The sequence below is a fragment of the Sebastes fasciatus genome, chromosome 3 (assembly GCF_043250625.1).
Source record: "Sebastes fasciatus isolate fSebFas1 chromosome 3, fSebFas1.pri, whole genome shotgun sequence".
Taxonomy (NCBI): domain Eukaryota; kingdom Metazoa; phylum Chordata; class Actinopteri; order Perciformes; family Sebastidae; genus Sebastes; species Sebastes fasciatus.
The window spans coordinates 8,112,567-8,139,154 of record NC_133797.1 but is presented as its reverse complement, the minus strand read 5'-3'; the positions used below and the strand labels follow the sequence as shown (position 1 = coordinate 8,139,154).

General features: G+C 41.1%; 3 protein-coding genes across 5 annotated transcripts in view; 2 read left to right on the top strand and 1 right to left on the bottom strand.

Annotated features, from left to right (window-relative positions):
• Positions 1–12,262, bottom strand: part of LOC141763939 (von Willebrand factor A domain-containing protein 7-like) — a 31,512-nt gene extending 19,250 nt beyond the window's left edge. Inside the window, exon 1 of one of the 2 annotated variants that reach the window (XM_074628771.1) lies at positions 12,169–12,262. In XM_074628771.1, the coding sequence (XP_074484872.1) occupies positions 12,169–12,188 (20 nt within the window). In that variant the 5' untranslated portion in view covers positions 12,189–12,262. Of the gene's footprint in view, positions 1–9,052; positions 9,202–12,168 lie in introns of those variants that run through there. The other variant, XM_074628770.1, reaches the window with a different exon arrangement.
• On the top strand, positions 1,181–7,248 carry LOC141763944 (prostaglandin D2 receptor 2). Of its 2 annotated transcripts, none has more exons than XM_074628783.1 (2): positions 1,181–1,341; positions 5,095–7,248. In XM_074628783.1, the coding sequence occupies exon 2, from the start codon at positions 5,102–5,104 to the stop codon at positions 6,497–6,499; it is 1,398 nt and encodes a 465-aa protein (XP_074484884.1). In that variant the 5' UTR covers positions 1,181–1,341; positions 5,095–5,101; the 3' UTR covers positions 6,500–7,248. The 2 variants fall into 2 exon arrangements, with proteins under 2 accessions (XP_074484884.1, XP_074484885.1); XM_074628784.1 differs by lacking the exon at positions 1,181–1,341 and adding an exon at positions 2,578–2,676.
• Positions 12,263–18,614: 6,352 nt separating the features above from the next.
• cabp2a (calcium binding protein 2a) overlaps positions 18,615–26,588 on the top strand; it is a 30,466-nt gene continuing 22,492 nt past the window's right edge. The window contains exons 1-2 of the mRNA XM_074628767.1: positions 18,615–18,778; positions 19,315–19,497. Of these exons, the coding sequence (XP_074484868.1) occupies positions 18,719–18,778; positions 19,315–19,497 (243 nt within the window). The 5' untranslated portion in view covers positions 18,615–18,718. The remainder of the gene's footprint in view (positions 18,779–19,314; positions 19,498–26,588) is intronic.

Below are 26,588 nucleotides of genomic sequence, written 5' to 3'. Positions count from 1 at the left end.
CTATGGGTACCCAAGAGTCATAGCCACTTTATGATAATCACATGCAGTTTTGGGCAACTCATAGTCAAGTCAGCACACTGACACATAGACAGCTGTTGTTGCCTGTTCCCTTTTATGCTAAATGCAGTACCTGTGACTTATATTTCTGTTTTAATTCACTTCTTCATTTATTTGTCTTTGTATTAGTTCCCTTATTTATTTACTCTTCTGCTTATCAGCCCCTTTTATTTATTTATTTCTTGTTAATTATACATATATAAATATATATACATATATATGGTGAATTTTGACAGGGTTATTGCACAAAAAGAGCAGAGGAGAAATCTGAGAGCAGACGTTTCACGAGCACACAGCAATAACCCTGTCAAAATTCAACAACCAATAGAATGTCAGACACATAATTCACGAGTGGGATATTTACTGACACATTTTATATCATAGAACAAAACATTAAATTATCTTGAGCTTGTGTTAACCACAGACCTTATTTCAGGCATCTTACTAAAAACCCATTATAAAAACACAGTGACTTCCAGACGAGGGAACTCAAAGTTATAAAGTACCAACTCATTTCTGGGTTTCTCATTTCTGGTAACTACACATTCCTGTAGCACTCTATTGAAAGTGAAAGGTGTTTTGAATCGTGTTCACCACCAGATGGTGACAGAGACGTTTGTAACCACTGAGCAAAACACAGTTTTGTCCTCTTCGCTTTTTACTCTCGTAGATACTGCGAGCTTCCAAATAAGTGTGAATGTTGTTGTTCAAGTTGAAAGTAGATTAGGACTGTTGCGTTAACTGCACAGATGTCATTATGAAGATGTGTCCGTGCATAGATTTATACATTGTGTATCAACGCAATGCATCATCATGGCCCATTATATGAAGTGTCAGGGGAACAAGTTCACACAAGCCTTGACATGGTGATCAGTCATGTAGAATAGACAATGACATATCAAAGATATCATATTTTAGTCCGTGTGTCGTTCTTGTATGGGATTTCCTAGGCCTCTCTATTTCCCCCACAACCTACCTGTCTGCATTTAAACCACAGTCAAATTAGCATCCACTCCTCCCTCACTCATCAGGTATCTAGGGTGGAGCAAGGGGAAGTGTGTGTGTGTGTGTGTGTGTGTGTGTGTGTGTGTGTGGCAGGGTTTCAGTGGGTGTCTCCCTAACAGGAGAGCTGTAGAAAGTGACAGAACTGGAGGGATGACTGTGTGTGACAGTAAAACAAAGGAACCGGACAGAACAGGAAATTGTAACCTAACATTTAGACTCTCTGCCTCCTAACGTGCCTTGTCGACCTACTTTTTTCCATGCGTTCCTGATACTCTCACAGTAAGTATGTTTTTTTTCTATTATATTTAATTCACAGTTTCATATCATGTAATTTAAATGGTAAATGGACTTTATTTTGTTATTATTTTATATGGAATTTATATAGCGCTTTTCTAGTCTTCCGACCACTCAAAGTGCTTTAAACATGGGGATATTGTACCCAATCATATGTGGTGCTTATTTATTTTCAAAAGGTGCTTGCAGGGTTGGTGATTTATTTCCCCATATGGCTCTACAATATAAACAGCTCTGTTTAAATGTAGAAAGAATAGATTCTGATACAAGATACAGTCTCTTATCACTTCCTATCACGCTCATCGTGGTACAGCAGTAATCTGTGGCTATATCTCACATTAGGGGTTTACAGACAGGTACAATATCATATCATTATCTGATGTGTATATAGGCCTACGCCTTGTGGCCAGTTTATTACAGGTGAACATGTATACAGTCTAATAAAAGAGCCCTACAATAAATCAGACCTTCATTAAGGTTATACTGTTTTTTTTTGTTTAAATGAGATGTGTTGACTTAACTTTAATGTTATTGTAGAGGCTGTATTTGATGGTGCTGTTGCATTATTGCTTTTTACTTCTAATATTTTGTTCACATCATTTATGCCAATGTGTGTAGAGTAAATATTAGCTAGGTGTGCCTAATAAAATCCAATTAAATGTCAAAAGCAACCAAACAGCAGAGCAGCTCATGAGAAGCGGTTACAGTGTCAAACACAATCCACTGCTACAAATGTGTACGTTGACAGCTCACCAGGCACTTATGTCAACACGCTGAGCCATAACACACACCTCTTTGTTCATGGAAATTTAACTAAAGTTAAACTTAAATCTTAAAACTTAAAACTTTCAATAACAGTCGCCTGATATACTACGTCACTTGCTCTGCGCATCGCTCATCAATGGCCATTTTCGAAGGGGTCCCTTGACCTCTGACCTCAAGTTATGTGAATGAAAATGGTTTCTATGGGTACCCACGAGTCTCCCCTTTACCAACATGCCCACTTTAAGATAATCACATACAGTTTGGGGCAAAAACCATGCAGTTTTTTGCATGCAGTGTAAACCTGTTATTTTTGCCCATTCTAAAATGGTTTATTTGAATATTTCTGCATTCTGGGGTCCATAGACATTCTTGGAATTGCATAAATTGGGTATGACTGGAAAGCTGAGACTCTTGTGCAGCCAATGAGTCCAATTGTATTAATGTGTGATGATGTTAGTCCCCATAGTAGCCATTTCATATAGTGAGACCACTTTTTGAAACTGTACAGCCACAAACTAGAGACCTAGAGCATTCAGAAGATGGACGCTTTACTAGGTAGATTGACAATAAGCGGGTTTCTGAGCAGTTTCCAGAACTGAAGTGCTCAACATCCAATTGCCAAAAATTACACTTCCAAAAAAATCTCCAAATGTAAAAAGTTTTTGATACCAAATCATAGCATGGCTTTTTCTAAGGTCCTCCTCAAGGTCATGGTGCCTTAATGTGGTATTTTGGGGGGATTTTTGATCATTTTTATGAATTCTTGAGTGGTAAAAAATGGTTAAATTTAGCACCAAATCTGTGTAACGTATGTTATCAACCTCAAAATTGCTGCAACAATTTATGAGACATAATAGAGCATGGGGATGGTCATCATATACTTCGATCATAATGTTCTAAGCTCTTATACACTTTCACAATTTATTTTGGTTAATTAATTTATTAATTTATTCATGTCCAAAGACATGCAGGTTAGGTTAATTGTGGACTCTAAATTGCCCGTAGGTGTGAATGTGAGCGTGAATGGTTGTCTGTGTCTATGTGTCAGCCCTGCGATGGACTGGCGACCTGTCCAGCGTGTACCCTGCCTTCGCCCAATGTCGGCTGGGATCGGCTCCAGCCCCCCCGCGACCCCTAACGGGATAAGCGGTTGCAGATGGATGGATGGATGGATGGATGGATGTTTATTTCTGATTTATGACTAGAAGAACTTGACACAGTGCTGAGCTGCATCTCAGATTAATCTTCAGGTTCCCAGCTTTCAGATGATGTACACCACTTCTATGTGACGTCTACTGTTGACGTGCTATCTCGTCAGCAATGTGTAATGGATATATTTTACTCATGTCTGTATTCATGTGCAGACAAGGTGCCGTGTTTACCTCACCTAACCCTAAACCTCACCAGTCAGTACAATGGGATGTGACTAAGTATGGGACCATGGCTCTATGTAAGAATTAAATGGAAACACTTTATTTGAATAATATTGTTCTAAAGTACAGCCGTCAGTGTGTCAGTGTGCTGACTTGACTATGACTTGCCCCAAACTGCATGTGATTATCATAAAGTCAAGGGACCCCTTAGAAAATGGCCATGCAAGTTTTTCATCGCCAAAATTTAGCCTAACTTTGAAGCGTTATTTACCCTCCTTCCCGACAAGCTAGGTTGACACGGATTCCTTATGTTTTCTAGTTTCATATTATGCCAATATCTTCACTGTAGCTTTAAAACTGAGCCTGCTACAACTTCCGAAAGATTGAATAGCAGCCGGGCCTGACAGTGGCCCGTCGGATTTTAATCCTGAGGTTAATTTAAAATCGCAAGTTGCGTTAATGCGTTAAAGAAATTTGTACCGTTAAAACAAATTTGCATTAACGCTAAACACACTCACTAACAGAATCTGACAAGTCAGATAATGTTGTGAACACTGGGAGAGAGGAGTGGTGATTACCTCTATCAATTTATAGTATGTTTCATTCCTTAAAGGTGTGGAGTTGATATTGCAATCTTTGCAAATAAGGTAGTTATTTCAATGAAATAGATTGATAGATACATAAATAAATGGCATGCTGTTGCTGGTATCTCCTTGGGTTCTCAAACATTCCCAGACTGTATTGTTTAACTAAGCAAGTGTAGTTGCTCAACAGCTGGTATGTGGTTAGACGACAGGAACAGGATTGGACACGTTGTTCGTATCAAAGGGACAATGTTTTGTTTTTTTTCTCATTTGGGTTTCTTGAGAATAAGGAATACGAAAGGAAATACTATATTGTGGTGTATTGTGGGAGGCTGGGGTGCACACCTACCAGCTGGTGTGTGCGCAGTTCTCTACAAATTCTCAAGAACAGTCATCATGTAAGTGTGTCATTAGCGTAGGACGTGAATATGATACATGAAATGTCATAGCGCTATGTCTCTCCTGCTCTAGTAATTCAAATCCAAAGATGTAACCCTAGTATGAGATTCTTGTATGAGTCACAGCAGAGTACAGTAGCCTCCTGCTGCCAAGAATAATACTGACACATCAAGAAGATTCATCACCTGTCAGCCATGTTGTTGATTTAATTATCACAATTATCATTTGATAAGCTTCTATTTACTTTCCACGGCAGCAAAGTAGATTTCTAATTGATCAATAAACATTAACAATCGTGACGATTACGGCGCTCATTTCATTTAGTCACTGTATACGAAGAAAGGGGGTGGTGATGTATCAGCTGTCTACAGGCAAAGGCACGTCTATTGTTCTTATCATCACCATCACCATCATCATCACCATCATCATCAGCCCCGTAATCTTTTCCACTGTAGACAGCCATGACCATGCTTGGAACAAACTTCAGCTACTGCAGAAGATAACAAGTGTTCAGCTTTCAAACAAGAACAAGCATGTGTGTACCACTACCTCCTAACTCTGACTCTGATTTAAATCAGTTCTAACTCAGCTTCTTGTCGCTGTCTTTTATCTTTCAGGGCACCGATGTCAAACATCACCTCCAATGACTCGGGGGTACCGCTGATCTGTCCCCTGCTACAGATGATGAGGGAGGACAGCGTGAACAACAACACCGAGGCCAACATGGTAGTGGTTTGCTTCCACGGCCTGGTCTCTTGCCTGGGGATTTTGGAGAACGCCCTCATCCTCTGGGTGGTGGGCTTCCGCCTGAAGCGCCGCACAGTGGCCTCCGTCTGGGTGCTCAACCTGGCCATGTCTGACTTCCTGGCAACTCTGACGCTGCCCCTCTTCACCTTGTACTTTAACTACTCGCATAGCTGGGAGCTCGGCGACGGGCTTTGCAAAGCACAGGCGTCCATCTTCTTCTTGAACATGTTTGTGTCAGCCTTCCTGCTGGCTGCCATTTCGGTGGACCGCTGCCTTCTGGCGGCCAAGCCGGTGTGGAGCCAGAATCATCGCTCAGTGGCAGGAGCGTGGAAGGTGTGTGCGTTGGGTTGGCTGTGGGCAGCAATTAATACATTGCCTTACTTCCTGTTCCGCTCAGTGACTGAGAAAACGGATGGGAAGAAACTGTGCTATCATAATTTTGCCTTGTATTCCTCATCTCATGCCACTCTGGACAGAGATTGCGATGTGAAGCAGGCGGCAACTGCCATCTCCAAGTTGCTGCTGGCATTCCTGTTCCCCCTGGTGGTGATTGCAGGAAGCTACATCCAAATTGTTCTCAGCCTGAGGAAGAGGAGCATGAGGAGGCAGCAGAGTGTTTGCAGGCTCACTAATGCACTGATTGTGAATAAAGATGGGCCATCAGGAATTCCAAATACCCCTACAACCACAAAAAACATCAATATCTTTCTAAAGCCTCTGGCCTCCGGTCCATCTTCATCCCCTTCACGCACTAGATTGTTCTCCACTTACCCTAGTCAAACCGATCCCAGTCAACTGTCCCAGAGCTTCACAAGGATGGTGACATTTGTGATTGCAGCATTTGTACTGTGCTGGGCTCCCTATCACATCTTCTGCATGATCGAAGCGACAGCCTGGCGAAAAACTCTCAAACTGGTGGAGGTGGGGCTGCCCTTCGCCACAACCTTTGCATTCTTGAACCCCGTGTTGAACCCCATTCTGTATGCCTTCAGCATTCCCGACTTCTGTGTGAGAATACGACAGAGTCTGGGAGCAGTGTTTGATGGTCTGGTAGAGGAAAGAGGGGTGTTACTGACGGCGCCAGGGAAAACTTTAAGAGCCAATATTCGGCGGAGGAGCAGTCGGGATGTGAGCCTTGCGACGCCAGGGTCACCAACGGGTTCATCACCTGTAAACCAACCGCCCCTTCCACTGCCTTCGCCCTCTGAAGACCTCAAAGACACTCACACGGAGCATACAAGACAAGAATCAAAAGATGAGGCGGAGCATAGCTGAGACACTGGATTTGCCATGCCAATGCCGTTGGAACTATTTGTATTCTAAAATGTTTCAAACTAAATACTTCAGACCTGTTTGACACATTTCAATTTGAATCTTATTAACATCACTTTGTTTTGCCCTGATATTCCAGGGGCTTTGTAATCAGATATCGCTTTAGCTTGGCTGGCTTCATGGCTTCGTTTGCTAGCACCTGAAGACACATGACGCATTTTTGGCCCTACCGTCGCTGTCGCTCGATATACTGTAACTGTCATCTCGCCTTTACAGCCTTAGCCTTAGCAATGTTAGCTTTGTACTTCTGGCGATTGCATTTACACTGAACAAAACATGTAAGTATCATAAACATGTGTTTGCCATAGAGCTTATTTTCAGCAATAATCTGAAACCCAATGGTAAAAATCCATTGGCTTTTCGTCAAGGGAACCCAGAGGGATGCTAGCTTCCTGGTTGGCCTACAAAAATACGTCATTCCTGGAACACTCTACTGCGGAATCGCCGTGTGAAAGGGGCTCTTGTGAGCATGTTAGCATGCTGATGTTAGAATTCAGCTCCAAGTATTGCTGTACCTAATTACAGCCTCACAGAGCCGAAAGCTGTAGACTTCTTGTTTTGTTACGTATCTAGGATGCTGATACAATATTTGCATTTTGACTACAATATTTTGCACAGCATTGAATGGACTCAATGCCAATTTTTGTATGTATCACTTCATTAAATTACAATGCATTTTGTACGGACAGAAATTATTGGTCTGGTTTGTTAATTCAGTCAATTCAGTCCTTTGTTTTTAGTGAAGTCTACTAACATGTTATCATTTGAGAAATTTCTCATCTTTTCTCTTCTCATAGTAAACTGTAGATATAAACCGAGAAAGGAGTGAAAGAAACTCACTTGCAAAGGGTCACTAAATAAATGTAACGGGATAAGAGGAAGGGATAGGAAAGAAAACAAATACATTTCTGCAGCACCAAATTATGTTTATTATTTGAAATTGTATTTATTTATTTATTTTATTTTAATTATATGTTTATTTTTCGGCCACCAGAGAGCAGTATAGCACTGATTACATAAACAGATGTGACATGATAAAGTAGGATTATGCTTTTCAGGTCGTGTAATCCAGGTGCACTTTAAATCGGAACTGTTGAACGTTTGGCCACCTTTCTGAGTGATTGGATTTGATCATATCTGATATCCATTTTGATTGACTGTGTCATCACCGCCGCCGCAATCGTCTGGTTCCATCACACTCAATCGGACGCACCCACGCACACACAGGCTGAGGTGTAATGTAGGCCACAGCAGCATGGGATTACCATGGAGGTAGTTGTAATTTGGAGAGAATATTAGAGAGTGAAGATCCAGAATATAAAGACAGAGCAGGATTAAACCTAACGGACCAGACTGACATACAAATCTCTTCTCTCCTCTCAGACATTCAGTTCAGATTATATTTCTCTCTCTCTCTCTCTCTCTCTCTCTCTCTCTCTCTCTCTCTCTCTCTCTCTCTCTCTCTCTCTCTCTCTCTCTCTCTCTCTCTCTCTCTCTCCACCCTCGTTTGGGACTGTCTCTCGTTTTCTGCCCCTCTGTTTCATATATTTCATATGGCTGTGTAGCAATGCCTTTTTCTCTTTGAAGTGAAAATCACTTACAGTAAACTCAAAGTGACAAAGAAACAGGAATGAAAAAAGAGGAAGGAGGGAAGAATTGAGGACTGAAATACATGCATCCTGTGTACATTTGACAAAATAATTTTATAGTCAGCAATATAAAATATGAGGATTGCAGAACAAGAATATGTTGAATATTACGCAAATTGAGGGGTTTGTTTAAAGGTGCCATATTGTAAAAAGTGAGATTTTCATATCTTTTATATAATAAAGCAGGTTTCAGTGTTATATAAATACTGTGAAAGTATCGATGCGCTTAATATACGGAGAAACACACACAGCCCTTATTCAGAAATTGTGTGTTTGAAACAAGCCGTTAGGATTTCTGTCCATTTGTGATTGTACAAAAGTGATTATGTTGGTTTTCTTTATGCTGGAGGGGAGGGTGGTCTGAATCATTTTGGGAGAGCAGAGGAGGGCCTTTTGTTTTCTCACGTCATATTTCTACCCCATTCCAGCCTGCAAGATTTATTGCAAAAAAAGGAACAAGCAGTTATAAATGATCATCATAATCAACTGGTAGGGCCAATATGTCAGTTTTGACAAACACAGAATACACTGCATCTACCTACAGCCACCTCTTTCTTAAAATAAGGACAAAAAGTTAAATGTCTCATTCAGCATAAGTTCAGCATGACACAATTGTCCAGTTTACTCATTCGGTAGCAGTAAACACCACAAATTTAGCAGCTCTTTTTTAAAAATAAGAATAATTACAGCCGAAAGCGGCAGCTCCCGGGTTCAAGCTTTTTTCGCTCAAAGCACCCCCTACTGGTCGATTTGAATGAAACTCTTAGTAACCGACTTTATGCTAACAAACAGAACACATTACAACATTAGTGTAAACTCAAGGCACCAAGTGTAACACTTTACTCACGTGTTGCTGAACACACACATGCCTGAATGGCTGATAGAGGACAACTCTGTATGATGAACAGCCTCCGTGTTTTCATCTCTCCTCTTCACCACAAACTAGAAACGAAACTCAGCATCCGCTGATGTTGCGTTCATGGGTCCCTGTGAGAATCGGTCATCTCACATAACTATTGATAACATGGCACTTATCTGCCAAAATTAACTAATTGGGCCAGTCTGACTTGTAGAGCCCCCTAGTGGTCGATTTGAATGAAGCTTTCAGGATATTTTTCAGGTACTCTTGTGAACATATCCTGTAAGTTTGGAGATGATGGACCAAATGCTTGTGACGTTAGGTCTATTGATGTGCTGAGCCCCGCCCTCTTAAGGTTCATTGGTCAATATCTTGAAAACGCAATGAGATGTCAACAAGCTTTATGCAACTTTTGATTAGCCTGGTCCAATAACGATCCACAGAAAATTTGGTAGCAATCGTCAATACGGTAAATTGAGCTCACTGCCCCTTTAATTTGTCCCTTTAATTTAGTTTAGAGATAGTTTAGTACTGACAATCCACCAGAGCTGCATCTCATTTCACCATTTTTCGCCTCCTCGTCTCCTCGATCCTCCGGCTGTGACCCGGAAATCAATCTCAGTGCTCCATCTTGAAGGACGTCCCAATTCATAAAATGCGCATCGAGGAGCGAGGAGCGAGGATCGAGGATCGAGGATCGAGGATCGAGGAGGCTTGCTGGAGGAGCCATGAGCGAGGATACACCAGTGTATCCTCGCTCATGGCTCCTCCAAGGAAGTTTTTTACCGACCGACACGCCCCCTTATTGGATATCAGTTATTGATTGGACGCTGCTGCTGATCGGTTTGATCTGATACATCAACATCACTAGAGTTTCATACCGGAGTGAAGACAGATCACAGATTAAAAGATTTATATTTTAGTTGTCTTCTGATTCACCATGTAGTTATAACCTGTGTTAACTGTAGGTGTGAACAACAAACGGATCATGTTGATGGTGAAGTGTTCCAGCAGCAGAAGTACCTTCAGTATCTCTGTTTCACACACCGTCACTGAAGGAGTCTGACCCTGAAAGGGGTTTATAATAGCTGACAATGAAAAGACTTAAAATATCTTTCTTCATTTATTAGAAAGAGTTTTTCTTTTGATGATCTGTTTTTTCCCCCATTAACTTTTATTAATGATCCAGTTAAAGTCAGAGACAGAAGGAGGGTTTGTCTTTTACACCTTTTACGTCATTTATCCTCATTTCCATTCAGTAACATGAGGCTGATAATTCCTGAGCGTCGGGTTTGATATGAGTTACATCATTTCACTTTTCCCTGAAACATTCAGCCTAATACATAATTTATACTGTCAGAATATCAATAACTACAGACGCTTATAATGAATAAATAATATAAAGGCATTGTGCCAGTAGAGATGGTTGCTGGTCCTCTAAGCAGGACTCAGTCCACAGTATAAACACAGACTGCAGCTGTTATTCATGTGCAGGTGTTTGTTAAACAGGTAACAGGCTACAGAGAGAAATACTGCTACTCGATCCAGATGTGATCAGCTGCTGCTGTCATCAGAAACGGACGTCGCTTCACGTAACGCTTCAGAGGAAAGGACGTCTCATGTCTCTAAAAACATATTTCCTCGTTTCCTCTCTCCTCGAGTCTTTTCCTCGCCTCCTCCGCTCGCATCTCCCGTGGGCGGGACTAAGACGCGAGGAGAGGAGTCGAGGAAAGGAGTCAAGCCGTATAAAAGAACAAATGGGAAAGGCCCCAAGTTGGACGTGTCAATTAGGTTATGTTTACGTGAACGTGTGGTACACTTAAGGGTCCCGGTTTGAGGGTCTGTAAATATGGTCACCCTTACACAGCCATTCTCAACCAGTGTGATGGCCCACTAGATGGCGCTCTGCGGCACACCGGTGTGCCGCAGAGGCCATCTAGTGGGCCGCGGAGGCAGTGGTACTAGATTATTTTTTTAGTATTATTTAGCAAAGTGAACAGGTAAAACCTAAAGGAGGTAAGATGCCAGCTGCCGTAAAACCAAAGCCTATTGAAGGAGGCCGAGACACGGGCGGACACGGGTCTTGTATTGGGTATAACACATGCGCAGTGTAACTGGAGCTGCGGTCGTGCGTTGCGATCGTCTCAATTTCGGCGAGTGCAGAGCAGATATTACTGCGCATGTGCGGTACCCCGGAGGCGCGTTGATTAATTGTGACCCAACCTCCTTCAATAGGCCTTGTGTAAAAACACCAAACATCATCAGGTAGAGACAAACGTGTTTGCCACTGTTAGCTAGCTAACGTTCTCGGATGCAGTGAGACAAAATGGATCGGTTTTTAAAGTGAAAAAGTGATGTGGGAGACGACCCTGCGCCAGTAAAAGCTCCGAAGCGTGTGGTGAGGAAATATGAAGCTTCAGCTCACACAAGTAGACCTTGCTTCATTCTGGATACTGGCTGCCAGTCAATATCCCTCTCTGTCAAAACGGGCAATCAAATTTCTGTTGCCTTTCACCACCACCTATTTATGTGAGTCAGGGTTTTCCATTGTGACTGTCACAAAATCAAAGGCAAGGAACAAACTGAAAGCAACTTTGAATGCTACTCTGCGTGTCAGCCTCTCACCCATCCCACCACGACTTGATCTCATTATTTCCCAGAGGCAAGCCCAAGTGTCTCACTGAGGGTAAGCAGAATATGTATTTTGGTCATTACAGCTGACAGTGGCATAACACATATCTACAGCCCAGTTTATTATTTGTTGTATAAACATGTTAGGTTTTTTACTCATTTATTTGGGAAGGTGGTCCTCGGAAATGTTTTGACAATCAGTTGCAAAAGGTTGAGAACCCCTGCCCTAACATAACCTAACATAACCTAAAGGTAAACTGCTAATTAGCTGGTCACGTGAATTATAACACAACATGAGCATTAGCCTGAGACATCGTCATTGTAGACACTTCAATACTAATCACAACAGAGAGACATTCAGAGCAGCCTTCACATCTGAGAGTCTACTCTTAGTAAACGACTTTATGCTAACAAACAGAACACATTACAACATCAGTATAAACTCAAGGCACCAAGTGTAACACTTTACTCACGTGTTGCTGAACACACACATGCCTGGATGGCTGATAGAGGACAACTCTGTATGATGAACAGCCCTAATAACCTCCGTGTGTTTTCATCACTCCTCTTCACCACTAACAAGAAACGAAACTCAGCATCCGCTGATGTTGCATTCATGGGTCCCTGTGAGAATCGGTCATCTCACATAACTACTGATAACATGGCACTTATCTGCCAAAATGAACTAATTGGGCCAGTCTGACTTGTAGAGCCCCCTAGTGGTCGATTGAATGAAACTTTCAGGATATGTTTCAGGTACTCTTGTAAAAATATCCTGCAAGTTTGGAAATGATGGGCCAAAGGCTTGTGAAGTTAGGTCTATTGATGTGCTGAACCCCGCCCTCTTTAAGTTCATTGGTCAATATCTTGAAAAAGAAACGAGTTGTCAACAAGTTTTATGCAACTTTTGATTAGCCTGGTCCAATGATGATCCATAGAACATTTTTGAGCAATCAGACCAACGGTTTAGGAGGAGATGTAAAAAATTTGACGGAAAATCTAGTTGGTGGACTTTTGTGTTCCAAGAGACTTTTTTGTAGATCACATTCAGCAGCACATGTCCGTCATATTTCAAATCGATGGGACTTATGGTGTGAGGGGGCTTGCCTTGAAAAATGTTTTAGCGCCACCATGTGGCCAATTGGGATCATATTTTATGTGAAGCATTACGACATTATGTACAGTTATGGTACCAAGTTTCATGCCTCTAGCTCGTTCCAGCTCACAGCAAATTGGGCAAAGGCAAAGTTTAGCATATAATGCTAAATAGGCCACGCCCACATGTACCAATCAATATGACACTACAGATTTTGTCCCCAGAGAATGAGTACCCAATTTGATAAAATTCTGTCCACCGGATCTTGAGGTACAACTTACTGATATTTGTGGTGCCCCCTATGGGTCAAGCGACCACTGCTTTGGTACGCCTTTTCCCAAACACGTACTGAAGATATATACCAAGATTTATGATGATTGGATTAATTGTCAATGAATTATGGCCAATTTCCTGCTTAGCCCCTCCCATTGAAAAGTTTGTTGGTCAACATCTTCAAAACGCAATGAGATATCAACTAGCTTTATGCAACTTTAGATGAGCTTAGTCCAATAATGATCTACAGAAGATTTGGTAGAAATCGGACCTACGGTTTAGGAGGAGATCGATGTCAAAAATGTGTTTTTCAAAAAATCCAATATGGCGGAAAATCTAGATAGGCGGACTTTAGTGGTCCAAGCAACTTTTTTGTAGATCACGTGGAGCTGGACATGTGTGTCAAGTTTCAAGTCAATCGGACTAACGGTGTGAGGAGTGTGGCCTTTCCAAAATCGCGTGTTTGGGCGTTAATTACAGCGCCACCATGTGGTCGATTTGGCTCATATTCCTTGAGAAGCATTTGCACATCATTTCCAGTTATAGTGTCAAGTTTCATGTTTCTAGCTCATTCCAGCTCACGGCAATTTGAGCCGCGGCATAAGACAACAAATAAAAAGAACAAACTGGCACAAACATAGAAGGGTTCTGCCCCTTCGGGGCTTGAACCCTAATAAGAAAATTATTGTTCCTTTAAATGTGCAATATACAACATAATGACTGGCGCTGTGTCTAATCTGTCTAAACAAAAAGTTTGTTGATCCGGTGGGGAGTCGCGGTAGTCCCCTGGAGCTGTTTTTTTTTTTTTTAATAAGTTTTGACTCTAAATTTAGATTGTATGGACCCAGTAGTAAAGGTGAAATGCTGACCCTTATTACACATTGCACCTTTAAGATGATATGATTTAAATTTGGGAACATAGTCGTAAATTATTTTTGCTTTGCCTCTTTAAGTTACTAATGAGGAAATGAGTTAAACCACTTCAATTCTTTTCTATGAATTCAAGGGGAGGATGTAATGAAAATATTAATAACTCTGGGAAAGTACTTGTTTTTTACTTGTTGCAGTCTTTTCTATGTCAAGGGGAGGATCTAATGAAAATATTAATAACTCTGGGAAAGTACTTGTTTTTTACTTGTTGCAGTCTTTTCTATGTCAAGGGAAGGATGTAATGAAAATATTAATAACTCTGGGGAGGTACTTGTTTTTTTAAAAAGCAGAATATAAGGTTCAACTTCCTTCCCGCACCAATAATGTTTGTACAGTCCCTAAATGTTGGTATAACGAGTGGATGGAGGGGGCTAGGATAAGGCCAACAAACTAAATCAGCTGAAGAGTCTTCATATTTCTTGTTGTAATTCATAGAATCTCTTTGAGATGCAGTAAATATAACTTAAATGAACTGAAACTCAACTACATAAAAAACAGAATCACATAGATAAGGATAAAGATAATCAAACAGCGCAAGAACAGTGAGAACATTGACAATGTAAGATGCTGAAAATGACAGATCTACAGAGGTTATATAAAGCGCTGTGAAAAACAGTTAGTACTGTTGATGAGATATGAGGAAATAATGAAAGAGAAAGTAGGTGGAGGGAGGGGTGGTAAGTATTACTTTAAAGGGGTTTAATGCACTGCTACAGCACTTATAGCTGACAGATGCCGACTGGAGAATTAAAGCGTGTCGCACGTCAGTGATTTTCTTTTAAACATCATGCGCTGAAGTATACACTCATGCATACGCACATACAAACAAGTTAAATTGGCATTAAAGTAAATAAATATAAAAATATATGTAAATAGAAGCTCATGATCTATATTTGTTCCCTAATATATTTAGGCTACTTGGTTTATATCTGTTACTTATAGTTTAATGTGAATGTGAATCTTTAACAAACAGATTGTACACTATTTCTGTAGAAAGTTATTTGGAATTAACGTGGCACCACTGACATTTTATGAATAATGAGTTTCATTCATCATTTTTGACTATGTTGAATGGAGGTAAACACATGTCAGCGGTAAATAACCCTCAATAAACACCCAAGATCACTTAAGTAATAAATCAACTCCTAGTTGTAAATGTTAGTAATATACTTATCCCTGGGCTCCAAGGCAGGACCAGGATTTGTAAGCTGCAAGGGTGTTCCTGCCTGCAGATTATAAAGGTGCAGCGGCAAGTTGTTTGCTGCTGCGACTTGTTAACAGCGTTTCAAAGGAAGTGTGAGTGAGGTTAGTTTGTGAATGTCCTATTTCTATTAACACTGAACCCTGGGTCATACAGAATTCTAGGTATTTTCTGAAACTGGTACTTTCCTTGGGGTTTAGTATTACTGGTTCAATGTCACACAAATTGCAACACATATGTGACTGTAAATTGTTGTTGAGGGTATTGGCCAACAACTGTTGTACAACTTTTGTATTTCCACATTTTGATTCCTGAGTTTCCAAGTAATGGATCATGTACAGCGAGTGGGTCATTGTAGTGAAATAAACCCTGACAGGGGTCTTGCATCACCCTGAAGGGGTCTTTATTTCACAACAATGATCCGCTAGCTGTACATTATAACACGGCTACTTACTTAAAGGCAGGGTTGACGATGTTCTCCAGTGTACACTATTTGTTATATTGGTTGAAATGGTCTTTACACCCCGACAGCGATCCATTACTTATGAGCTCTGAAAAAGGACCGGAAAAGAGCCGTCATCTGAAGCTGCTGTAATCCTGTAAAAACGTCTCCCAATCACTGCCTCGCGGTCCGCTTGGAAAGAACCAATCAGATGCCTCCCTGCCTCCCTGCTCATACTCTACCCTGGTTGTGCACCAGCCTGAAGTCAAAGTGCGTCGCCGCCGCAAGTTTACTGGAGAACGGAAGAGAAAACTCAGCCCTGCAGTAACACTGCCGCGGTTACTTGTCATGAGGTAGCGTTGCTGAGTTGAGGTCCTCTCTCCGCTCTGTGTCTGTGAAGTAGTTATGATGCGGCGGTGCTCGTACGTGTGTGTGTGTGTGGGGGGGCCGGGGGGTGGGGGCGTTGCCTTGGAAGGAGCCCCGAGGGGAGCGGGTGGGTTTAGACGGAGCTCCTGAGGCGAAGCTACTTTCAAATTATGCTAGCTTTACAACATCGTCGACCCTATCTTTAAGAATTAATTTGACACAAAAATGGTCCACCAGAGACCGACATCAGAACTGCGCCCATAGCAACGGTCTGTTATACATAGCAACGGTCTGCTATAAAGAAATAACAGACCGTAGAAAGCTGTAAGTAAGTAAGTAAAGCTTTATTTATATAGCACCTTTTAAAACACACCGTTAAAAAGTGCTTCACACACAAATGAAACATCAAACAATGAAAAAAAAACAAGGAAAAATTACAAGTGGTTAGTATTGAAAAACAGACATTTAATAGTCACTATAATAGTAATAGCCACTGTGGCCACAAATGTCGATTACAATATAATGGTAACGTAAAAGTAGAGACTGTGTCATAATGACAATGAACTGACTCAGTAATGGCCCTTACACTACTACAGTATATCTAAAGTTCGCCCTGTTAGCTTACGTTAGCCACCGTATGATATGCTACTGGTCACACCGGAAAAAGTAAAGTTGTCGTGGCAAAACCCAAGCATGTATAAAGCTACAGTGTATAGAATTTGGCAGCATCTAATGGTGTGGTTGCAGATTGCAACCAACTGAGTACCCTCCGCTCACTCCTCCTCTTCCAAGACTGCGGTAATGTGAGCCGCCGAGTGCAAAACTTTGGCTATGGCGTTGGCAGGTAACAAACGTTCTAATTTTACAGCTAAACAGTACACTACAAGATGTTTCTGAAAACATTTGAGGCGAGAAATAGGCAATACAGTAACAGAATATTGATTCATATTTGATCAGCGCTAGCTAGTTTGACCGTTTGTTCGGAGTTCGCGACTGATTGACAGCTGCTCAGAGACAGCAAGGCTCCAGCTCGGCTCTGATTGGTTGTTTTCCTCAGATCTGTTAAATCTTGCAGATGCCATTGCAGATGCCACCGGAGGACACAGAGGCTTATGATTTTTTTCAGATTACCGATCTCATGCACTTCTGTCAGGATATATTGATATATTATAAAAATAACTTTTTTTAATCATATTTGCTCCAATTCTACCCACTGCTGCTTTAAGTCCACCTTATATAATGATGGGATCTACGGTGGATCATTTGCCATTTTACATAATCCTATTACAGCTCCATTCAGTTACACATGGTTTTAAAAAAACAGTTCCTGCCCCACCTATTTTACGAAGAGTAGATGTTAGGAATGCTAATTTAGAATTTTTATGCTAACCGATAGCCGACCCTCATTAAATGATCATCAACCGTTAACCGACCAGATTAGTGCTTTGCATTCAGGGGTGCTGTCCATAGCCGTCCATAGCTGCAATGATAAGCTGATGCATTAACAGGTTAAATCCATCATTTATCACCTGCTGCAGTGTATGCGCAAAACAGAGTCCCCAGTTGACCTGGGAGAGTTACTGTAGCAGCCACGATGCTGTGTGCATTGTCGTGTACACATGCAGCCACTTTCCCAGTAAAAGTCTCCACTGCATCAATTAGTTTAGCTGCGAGGTTGTCAGCTGTGTCTGCCTGTCAGTAACATTATGGCTGTGAATGTAGCAGTGCAGTGTGTGTACAGTTTATTTGTCAGTGAATAAATGCTAAAACTCCTCAAGACCCAAACCAAGTGCCTGTGTCTTGCCAGCCACCTGTTGATTAAAGTGGACGGGGGTTAGCCCTGAAATTAGCAACAACTCAGGCTCAGGCTTACTTAAGGTGGGCTGTTAAGGTGGACCGGCTGTTCTCCTGTAAGTGACAAGCCACTCCTCTGAGTTTTGCTCAGCTTTTTATTTAATTTTCAATATTTCTTTTAACGGTTTAACTGACAGCATTAATCGGACAAAATTCTTATTGTCGGTTAACGGTTAGTTATTAACATCCCTAGTAGATGTAATTTCATACTAAATCAGATCTAGTAGTTCTCCGAATGGCGTCATTGACATCATTGGCCACCATACTGTACATGTTGGAAGTGTGTTGTGTGTGTGCTTGTACAGTACATGCCCTGCACAGGCCCATATGGTGAATGTAATATACAATTGCAAACACCATAAAGTGCAGAGGATTGAGGACAAGCCTACATCAGCATCGGAATGGACGAGATCAGAGAGAGGAAATAAATACGGGATTATTGGAGATGTCACATGAAAATAGTGTCAGGTTAAAAAAAGACAAGATGTGTGCAACACAAAATATTACATTTTTTTAATATTTATTTTTCAATCAATGAAAAAGTTACCCACGTGCAGGGAAATACACGTGAAGTAACATATTCATTAACACCGCAAGTTTAAACACACAGGGAGGGAAACCAAGAGAAGAGGATGACAGATGAAAAAGTGAGTGATGGATGAGGATACAGGACAAGGGATGAAAGAGGGAGAGAGAGCATCAAGAGGAGGAGCAACGACAATAGTGGGAGATATGCCTCAGATTATCAACCGGTGTCAGATGCTCTAGAGACAGATAACGAGGAGGAGTGGACAAGAGCGTGACAGGAGGAGAGACAGAGAGAAAGAGGACGTCTCCGTGCATGCGAGCTGGGCAGCAAAGATGACTGACGCGAAAAGCGTATCATCCGTGGAGGTGCCAGAGGGGAAGTTAATCAAGAAGGTCAGTGGGTATACATGCCAAAATATGACTTTGGCGGTGTCCGAAATCCTGCCACTGGTGCTCTTACAAACTCAACATGACATACTGTGGTGAGCCAGTGTTTGTCTTCCGAGGCCTGGGTGGCATGGACACACATAACTTCAAACTGAATTGCTTCATTTTTAATTATTTTAATGCAATATCATTTTAGAGCAAGACTATGTGTGCAAGAAAGACTGACAATTCCCATCAATTACATTGTTTTTTCCGAGCTAGTACATTAAAAAGGTTATGTTAAATGGTAAATACTATTTGCGTGAATGCAGTTTCATCTGGGAGTCTGTGTGCTGTTAGTCTACCTGGGCTGCTGCAGCTTCTTCTGATACCGTCCTTTCCAGGAATTCTGTGTTGAAGTGTGCAATGAGTTCAATATATTTCAGTTCATTCATTGATCTGTTCATTCATGATCTCTGCTGCATGGATAATCGTCCCTCACTCAGTTCTCTTTCTCTTGCTTTTCTTGTGGGACATTCATGTTCTCTTTGTTTGCCCTCCAGGGTTCCATCAAGAAGAAGATTGAATCATTAAGGCGATGGAGTTCAGCGAGCATAAAGAGGCCTCCAAAGACTAAGACCAAGACCTTGAGTCTATCATCCCCTGTGGGAGAGCCCGAGGATGTCTGGCTGCAAGAGGGAGACAGGAGAAAGCTGCGACCCATCGTAGACTCAGTCTTCGGACAGGTAAGACACTGAACTGAGCATTACTGTACATGTACCCAGGTGTCTTCTCAAAAGACCAGGCCTGTGTCTATTTGGCATTGTTACATGTGTTTGGCTGACACACGTACATTGTGTTGAAAATGTCCTTTTGAATACTGCTGGACGAATATGCATCTAACAGACTCAGCCAGACAAACTGCTCGCCAATAAATGAATGAATGAACAAACTGAACGGTCTCTGAAGAAGAGCGAGGGCGGCTCAGCGCAGTGGAAAAAAATAAGTGCCAATATTCTCTTATTCATTTCGTGGAGTGTTTATTGGTCGGTATCAGCCATCTCTTGCAACTTATTCCTATTTATTCATTGTTTCTTGTTTCATAATCAGCTGTGGTTTTATTGCTATTATTATACTTGGGCTATACATCTGATAATAGGCCTATAATACTCCATAATATTCCCACTGGAACATTATAGGGTTAAGGTGGTGTGTTTAGTGTTAATATTTAAAGTGCTTTTCTTAGTTATTTGTAGCCTGTAGTAGGGTATCATTCAGCTTTTAGGAGCAGTGTCCCAGTCAGGATGCTCCTACATATTATACAGCAGGATAAAGAGACTCATCAATTTTACATCATTTTGGACCATTATTATTACCAGTTAAATTGTGATTTTATTATTTACACATATCGCAACCTTCGTCTGAACATTTAATTATTCTGGAAATGTTTGCCCTGAAAGAGCAGATTGATGTTTAGATGATATTTCATTAATTATATTTGTTCACAACCAAAAATAGTTATGATGAAGAGTTCACTAATTATTTTACAAAAAGGACGTGAATATTGTATTGTTAAATTACTGCATCCTCGCTCTTACTCCCCCCCCCCACACACACACACCCTGCCACTCCCTCCCATACCGTGCGTCGGCTTGTCCAGATGCTCCCCACATAGTTTTTATTTTCATACGGCTTATGAGACAAGGGGCCGATACACTGGTGCTGCGCCATTACAAATCGCCTTTATGAATTGCCATTATGAATTGCCATTATGAATCGCCATTATGAATCTCCCAGAGACCCCGATATGGAGAGGGCAGAAAAGAGTAACGGCAGCTAGTGAGAAGTGCCAGTGCTCAATAAAAAGTTACATGCCAAGTACACCAAGGATTACCGGTGAGCACCGGCCCACTTTGAGCACTGGTTTAAATAGCTATGAGCACATTAGAGGAAGTGAGAACCGTTGCTTGGCCTGTGAACAAAGTTTTACAAAGTATCAAACAATTACTTGATTTAAAGGTACCCTGTGGAGTTGTTGACCACCAGTCGAGATATGGAACCATGTTTTGATGAGTAGGTCCCCATTTTGTTTGTATCTCGTGGGCACACACCATAAACGTAATGTATATAAGAAGTGGTCATAACTACCGTGACGTCACCCATTGGTTTGTGGACTGCCGTTTTGAAGCCTCCAGTTTGATTTTGGCCGTCGCCATCTTGGTTTTTGCAACCAGAAGTGACTCTAGAGGATGGATCTAAGCACAACCGAACGCTGAATAAGAAATTTTTAAGTCACCAAAATGCTACAATTAACTCTCATGAACTGGAAACACACTGTGAACCCTAAGAGTCCCACGGGCCCGGGGGTGATCCCGATTGACTTTACTATCTTTCAGAGGCTCTAGCAGGTTCAGATTTAGAGCTAGAATGACGCTACAGATATCATATGAAATTACGAAACCTAAGGAATCAATTGGTACCATGTCATACTAGCTTGTCATGAAGGAGCTAAATAACGCTCCAAAGTTGGGCTAAGATTTAGCGAGGAAAAACTGGCAGGGCCATTTTCAAAGGGGTCCCTTGACATCTGACCTCAAGATATGTGGATGAAAATGGGTTCTATGGGTACCCACAAGTCTCCCCTTTACAGACATGCCCACTTTATGATAATCACATGCCATTTTGCGCAAAAACCATGCAGTTTTTTTCATGCAGTGTAAATGTGTTATTTCCGCCTATTCTTAAATGGTGTATTTGAAAATGTCTGCATACTGGGGTCTCTAAACAGTCTTGAATTACATACATTGAGTATCATTGTAAAGCTGAAACTCTTGTGGATCCAATGAGCTTAATTTTATTCATGTGTGATGATGTTAGTCCCCATAGTAGCCATTTCATTGTAGTGAGACCATTTTTTGAAATTTGACCTCACTGTATAAAATTACCTGTGGTGACCTCTAGGATAATCACTGCCTCATGAAACTTTACAGACACAAACTACAGACGTAGGGCATTCAGAGGATGGAGACTATGTAGATTGACAATAAGGGGGTTTCTGAGCAGTTTACACAATATAAGTGCTCGCCATCCAATCGCCGAAAAATTTAATTTTTGAAGAAATCTCCAAATGTCAAAAGTTTTTTATACAAAATCTCAGCATGGTTTTTTCTATGGTGTTCCTCAAGGTCTTGGTGACTTAATGTGGTATTTTTTAGGGATTATTGATCATTTTCATCAATTCTCGATAGATACATTTTTTTAAATTTAACACCAAATCTTTGAAACAAATGGTTACAAATTGCTGCAACAACTTATGAGACATAATAGAGCATGGGGATGGTCATCATATACTTCGATCAGAATGTTCTAAGCTCGTATACACTTTCACGATTTATTTTAGCTAATTAATTTATTATTTTTTTATTTCTGATTTATGACTAGAAGAACTTGACACAGTACTGAGCTGCATCTCAGATTAATCTTCAGGTTCCCAGCTTTCAGATGATGTACACCACTTCTATGTGACATCTATTGCTGACCAGCTATCTCCCCCTAAAGACCCCCTGTACCCCCATAAAAAAGACCAAAACAGTTCTATTGTGGGTCTCAGAGGGTTTTAAAGTTCTAAGATGAAAACACAGACAACACACAGACCAGACCACGCTGTGGTAGCAGCCTCAATCACAAGGTAGCAGTGATAGAGGAGTCGCCCGCTGCTGGCTTTTAGAAAGAATGCAAGTTTAGGTCCCTTACGCATTGGCTTCACTTTTCAGAACAGGTGGTGGCCACCTGGCGCACATGCAGATGCAAAGCAGGCATGTGACTTAACGCATAGTCATGCTACCAGTTCCAAGCTATTCCACTGATTAGCCCCTTTCAGACTTACAGCTCTTTACGTAAATGGGATGACAAGTTTACACGTTGGTCTCATGTTTGAATAAGTGTGCAAGTCACTTTTACACAAAAATAACGATGGCAGTCTGACTAGGTTGTAGGAGTGTAACAATACATCGATCTAGATTGATACATCAATTCAATGATCCAATATCATCGATACAAAGTGAAAATATCGATACATATCATCATCTTCAAGACACGCCTTTATTTTAAATTTCCCATGCCACATCTGTGTCACAATTTCCGTCCAAGCCCACCTCCTTCCTCCAGAGCCCTGTAATAAACTTGTCACATTATATTTTAGTTGCTTTTTGTGAATTCATGTAAATGAGAACAGTGAGAACAGAAAACAGTTTTTTTCTTTTTTATAATAATGTTTAACTTACTGCTGCTATTTCTCACACACCTGGTACCAAATATCATGCAAGAACGTGGCTCTTTCACGATTTTTCATGTCTAAATAAAGCCGTAAAGAACATTGACATAAGACAACTATGTCTGAATGATAACATGCCATTACTTTAACAGAATGAAGCCAGCATGTTACATGTTCCATGTTTGAAAAGGACCATTGACAGTGACAGTGACGTGCCAAGAAACTGAGCCAGGATAGGACGGGAAGAAAAAGACTATAAACGTAAACAATGCACGTTTCATACTAATTTAAAAAAAGAAGCTTTGCGAATGTTTTATGGGGAAGGAAAAACACTTAACATTTGTTAGAATACACTACAACACTTAAAAACACAAAAGCTTGGGTGCCATGGTAGCTCACCTGGTAGTGGGTGTCCCATTTACCAAGGCTGAGTCCATACTGCAGCGGCTTGAGGTTCAAATCTGACTCGTGGCCTGTTGCTGCATGTCATCCCCTCAATCTCTCCCCCTTTCACAACTATCACTGTCTCTCAATTAAAGCTGAAGTAGGCGAGATTGGAGCAAATATGATTTAAAAAAGTTATTTTTATAAAACGGTCGCTATATCGTGACAGTAGTACATGAAAAGGTAACCTGAAAAAAATCATGTGCCACTGTGTCCTCCGGTGCTCCTAATGGCATCTGCAAGATTTCACATACCGGAGGAAAACAAGCAGTCAGAGCTGATCTGGTCTGCTGTCCAGCTGCTCTCTATGAGAGCCGGCTGTCAATCACTCGCGAACTCCGACCGAACGGTCAAACTAGGCAGCGCTGATCAAATATGAATCAATATAATGTTACGTTAATGCCTATTTCTCTCCTCAAATGTGTTCAGAATCATCTTGTAGTGCACGGTTTAGCTGTAAAATTAGGAAGTTTGCGATGCAGATTGTGAAATCTGGTGAAGGAACGCCAAGTTCTGGTCACATGACCGGAGCACAGCCAATAGGAACGCTCTCTCAATGAAATTACCTGTGACCTTGATTCTTTAAAGCCTGAAAACAGAGCCATGAGGAGGAGCAGAAGTCTAGTTTTCTCTCAGAACACTTGAATTACAATATGCTGAAAGGTTATTATGGAATCTTTGCCAATGATGCAAAAAATATACTGCCTACTGCCACTTTAAAGGAAAACAACCCCCCCCCCCACACACACACACACACACACAAAAAAGCAGCAAAAGTTTACTACCGAAAGTTGTGCAATCGTCGACATGTCCTGCTAACTAGAGTCTTTTAAATTGAGCAATATGTTTACAGAGTCTGGAAGTCACTGAACTCTAACTCCGGTATGTTTTTTCAGAGCAACTGGCCTTCGAAGTGAGCTTTTGTTTTCGGGAGTACGGGCCATCAGCCAATGGGACATTTTTCGAATTATTGTGGTTTTGGAATAATAAGCCTGCAGGACCAATGGGCAGTCACCGAGTAGAAAGCATGACAGGGCCCAGGGTTTAACAAACGATAAATTCGGGACACGTGGGTGTCAAAATGCCCTTTATGAACTTTTGTTTCCAAATTCATCAACTCCACTGAGAGGAAAGGGAGGTCTGCTGTGTTTTTCCTTTTCCTCTGTTTTTCTGTTCATACCTTCTGTAGTTGTCACTGTTCACATGAGTCATCCATACACTCAGCAACAGATGGAGTGAATGATGAGAAACTGAAGGAAAGAGAGAAGAGATTGATTGCGAAATAAAGGGAGATTACAGCTTAAAGGAGTGAGAGCACAAGACAGACGGTTAGACACACATCACTCAGAGTACGCTTGAGGCACCAGATGCATTTCTGCTGCATGCTTCTGAGCATGAATGTGTTTGACAGATGCAGCACATCAAACTGTTGGCTGTGTCAGAATCAGTCAGAGATTTAATCAGTTTTACAGTTAAGACTCACTGAGACCAGCATGCTAATCCATGTTACACCAGTTTAATTACTCTGCTTAATTTCTTACTAGCAAATGCAAAATGTGGCTTATGAGTCAGCTTATTCACAGAAACAAGTTAGTTACTACTGAAGGGGCAAATGAAATATCCCTGTGCGTTATGGTAAATGGTAAATGGACCTGCTTTTATATAGCGCCTTTCTAGTCTTCCGACCACTCAAAGCGCTTTACACTACATGTTGGCATTCACACCCACATTCATACACTGATGGCAGAGACTGCCATGCAAGGTGCCAACCTGCCCATCAGGACCTAAATTAAATACTCATTCACACACCGATGGCACAGCTTTTAGAGAAATTTGGGCTACTTAGGCGTATCTTGCCCAAGCACACTTTGGCATGTGGACTGGAGAAGCCAGGGATCGAACTGCCGACCTTGGACGACCCGCTCTACCTCTGAGCCACAGCCACCCCAATTATAAGCTAGTTTAACATGTTAAGAGTAAGTGATTTTTTTTTTTACAGTTAATTTAGGTTGTATAGGAGTAATGAGTAATGAATGCCAGTTGATGTACGTATAAAGCTAACATGCTGTTACTGTTAACTCAGTATCTTAATATATATTTGCCATGATGTAGCCATTATTCTCCCCTCTTCTGTCAGTCATTCCTCTTCTTTCTCGTCTGTGTGTGCTTGTGTACTCACCTTCTTTTGTCATTTCAGTCATGCACTCCTGTCCACTAGATGTCTTCACTGATGCACGCTGCTTTGCATTTGTTCATTAAGATAGGCTGAAGATATTTATATAGAAATATGTCAAAACAGGTCAACAACATCTCCCCCTTTTCAAAGTCTCCTCCAAATTCTGCCGAGATATGCAACCTTTTTGCCTATTTTTTTCCCAATTTGTGCAGTTGAAGGGAAGCATCCATAAGTCCAGTATATTCTGGTGAATTAATTTATTGAATCAATTGGGAGGGAATTAATACAGTTAAGAAATAATGTACCCCGTTCCCATGTTGTATGTTGTATCTTCTCAGTGTTTGCATTTAGGTGGTCATCTGTCACAGATAAATATACTGTAAAACTCTTTTTCACCAATGAAATAGGTTTGAATGTAAAATAGTAAAATTCAAACATAAACCGCACTGTTTGTTTTAGCCAGCAGCAGGATACTTTGTTAGTAACAGTGCATTAATCGGCATAAGTTGTTAATAGTTGGGTGTTACAGATAAATGCAGTGGTGGGTGAAGAACTTGAAAGCCACACTTGAGTAAAAGTAAAGATACGTGCATTACACTTGAAGAAAAACAAGGTCTTCACAACTTAAAGGATTTAAAGAGCAATAGTAACGAGTAATGAAGATGCTTAGGGGAAATGTATCAGAGTAAAAGCAGACATTTTATTTAGGAAATGTATTGGAGTAAAAGTGAAAGTTGACAAAAGCATAAAAACTCAAGTAAAGTACAGATACTCCCAAAAAATACTTAATGAAGTATTATTAATTTGTTACATTACACCACTGGCTATATTAAAGTGATATGGCTAACACCACCAACACAGCCAACAGTGAATATACAAAACACGAAGTTGAAAGCCTGCCAGGCAAGCAAATAAAGGAGCATTTTCTGATCTAGCAACCCTGA

What these genes read in the sequence shown, in the direction of transcription:
- LOC141763944 (XM_074628783.1), top strand. Translation starts at nt 5,102, where the DNA reads ATGTCAAACATCACCTCCAATGACTCGGGGGTACCGCTGATCTGTCCC.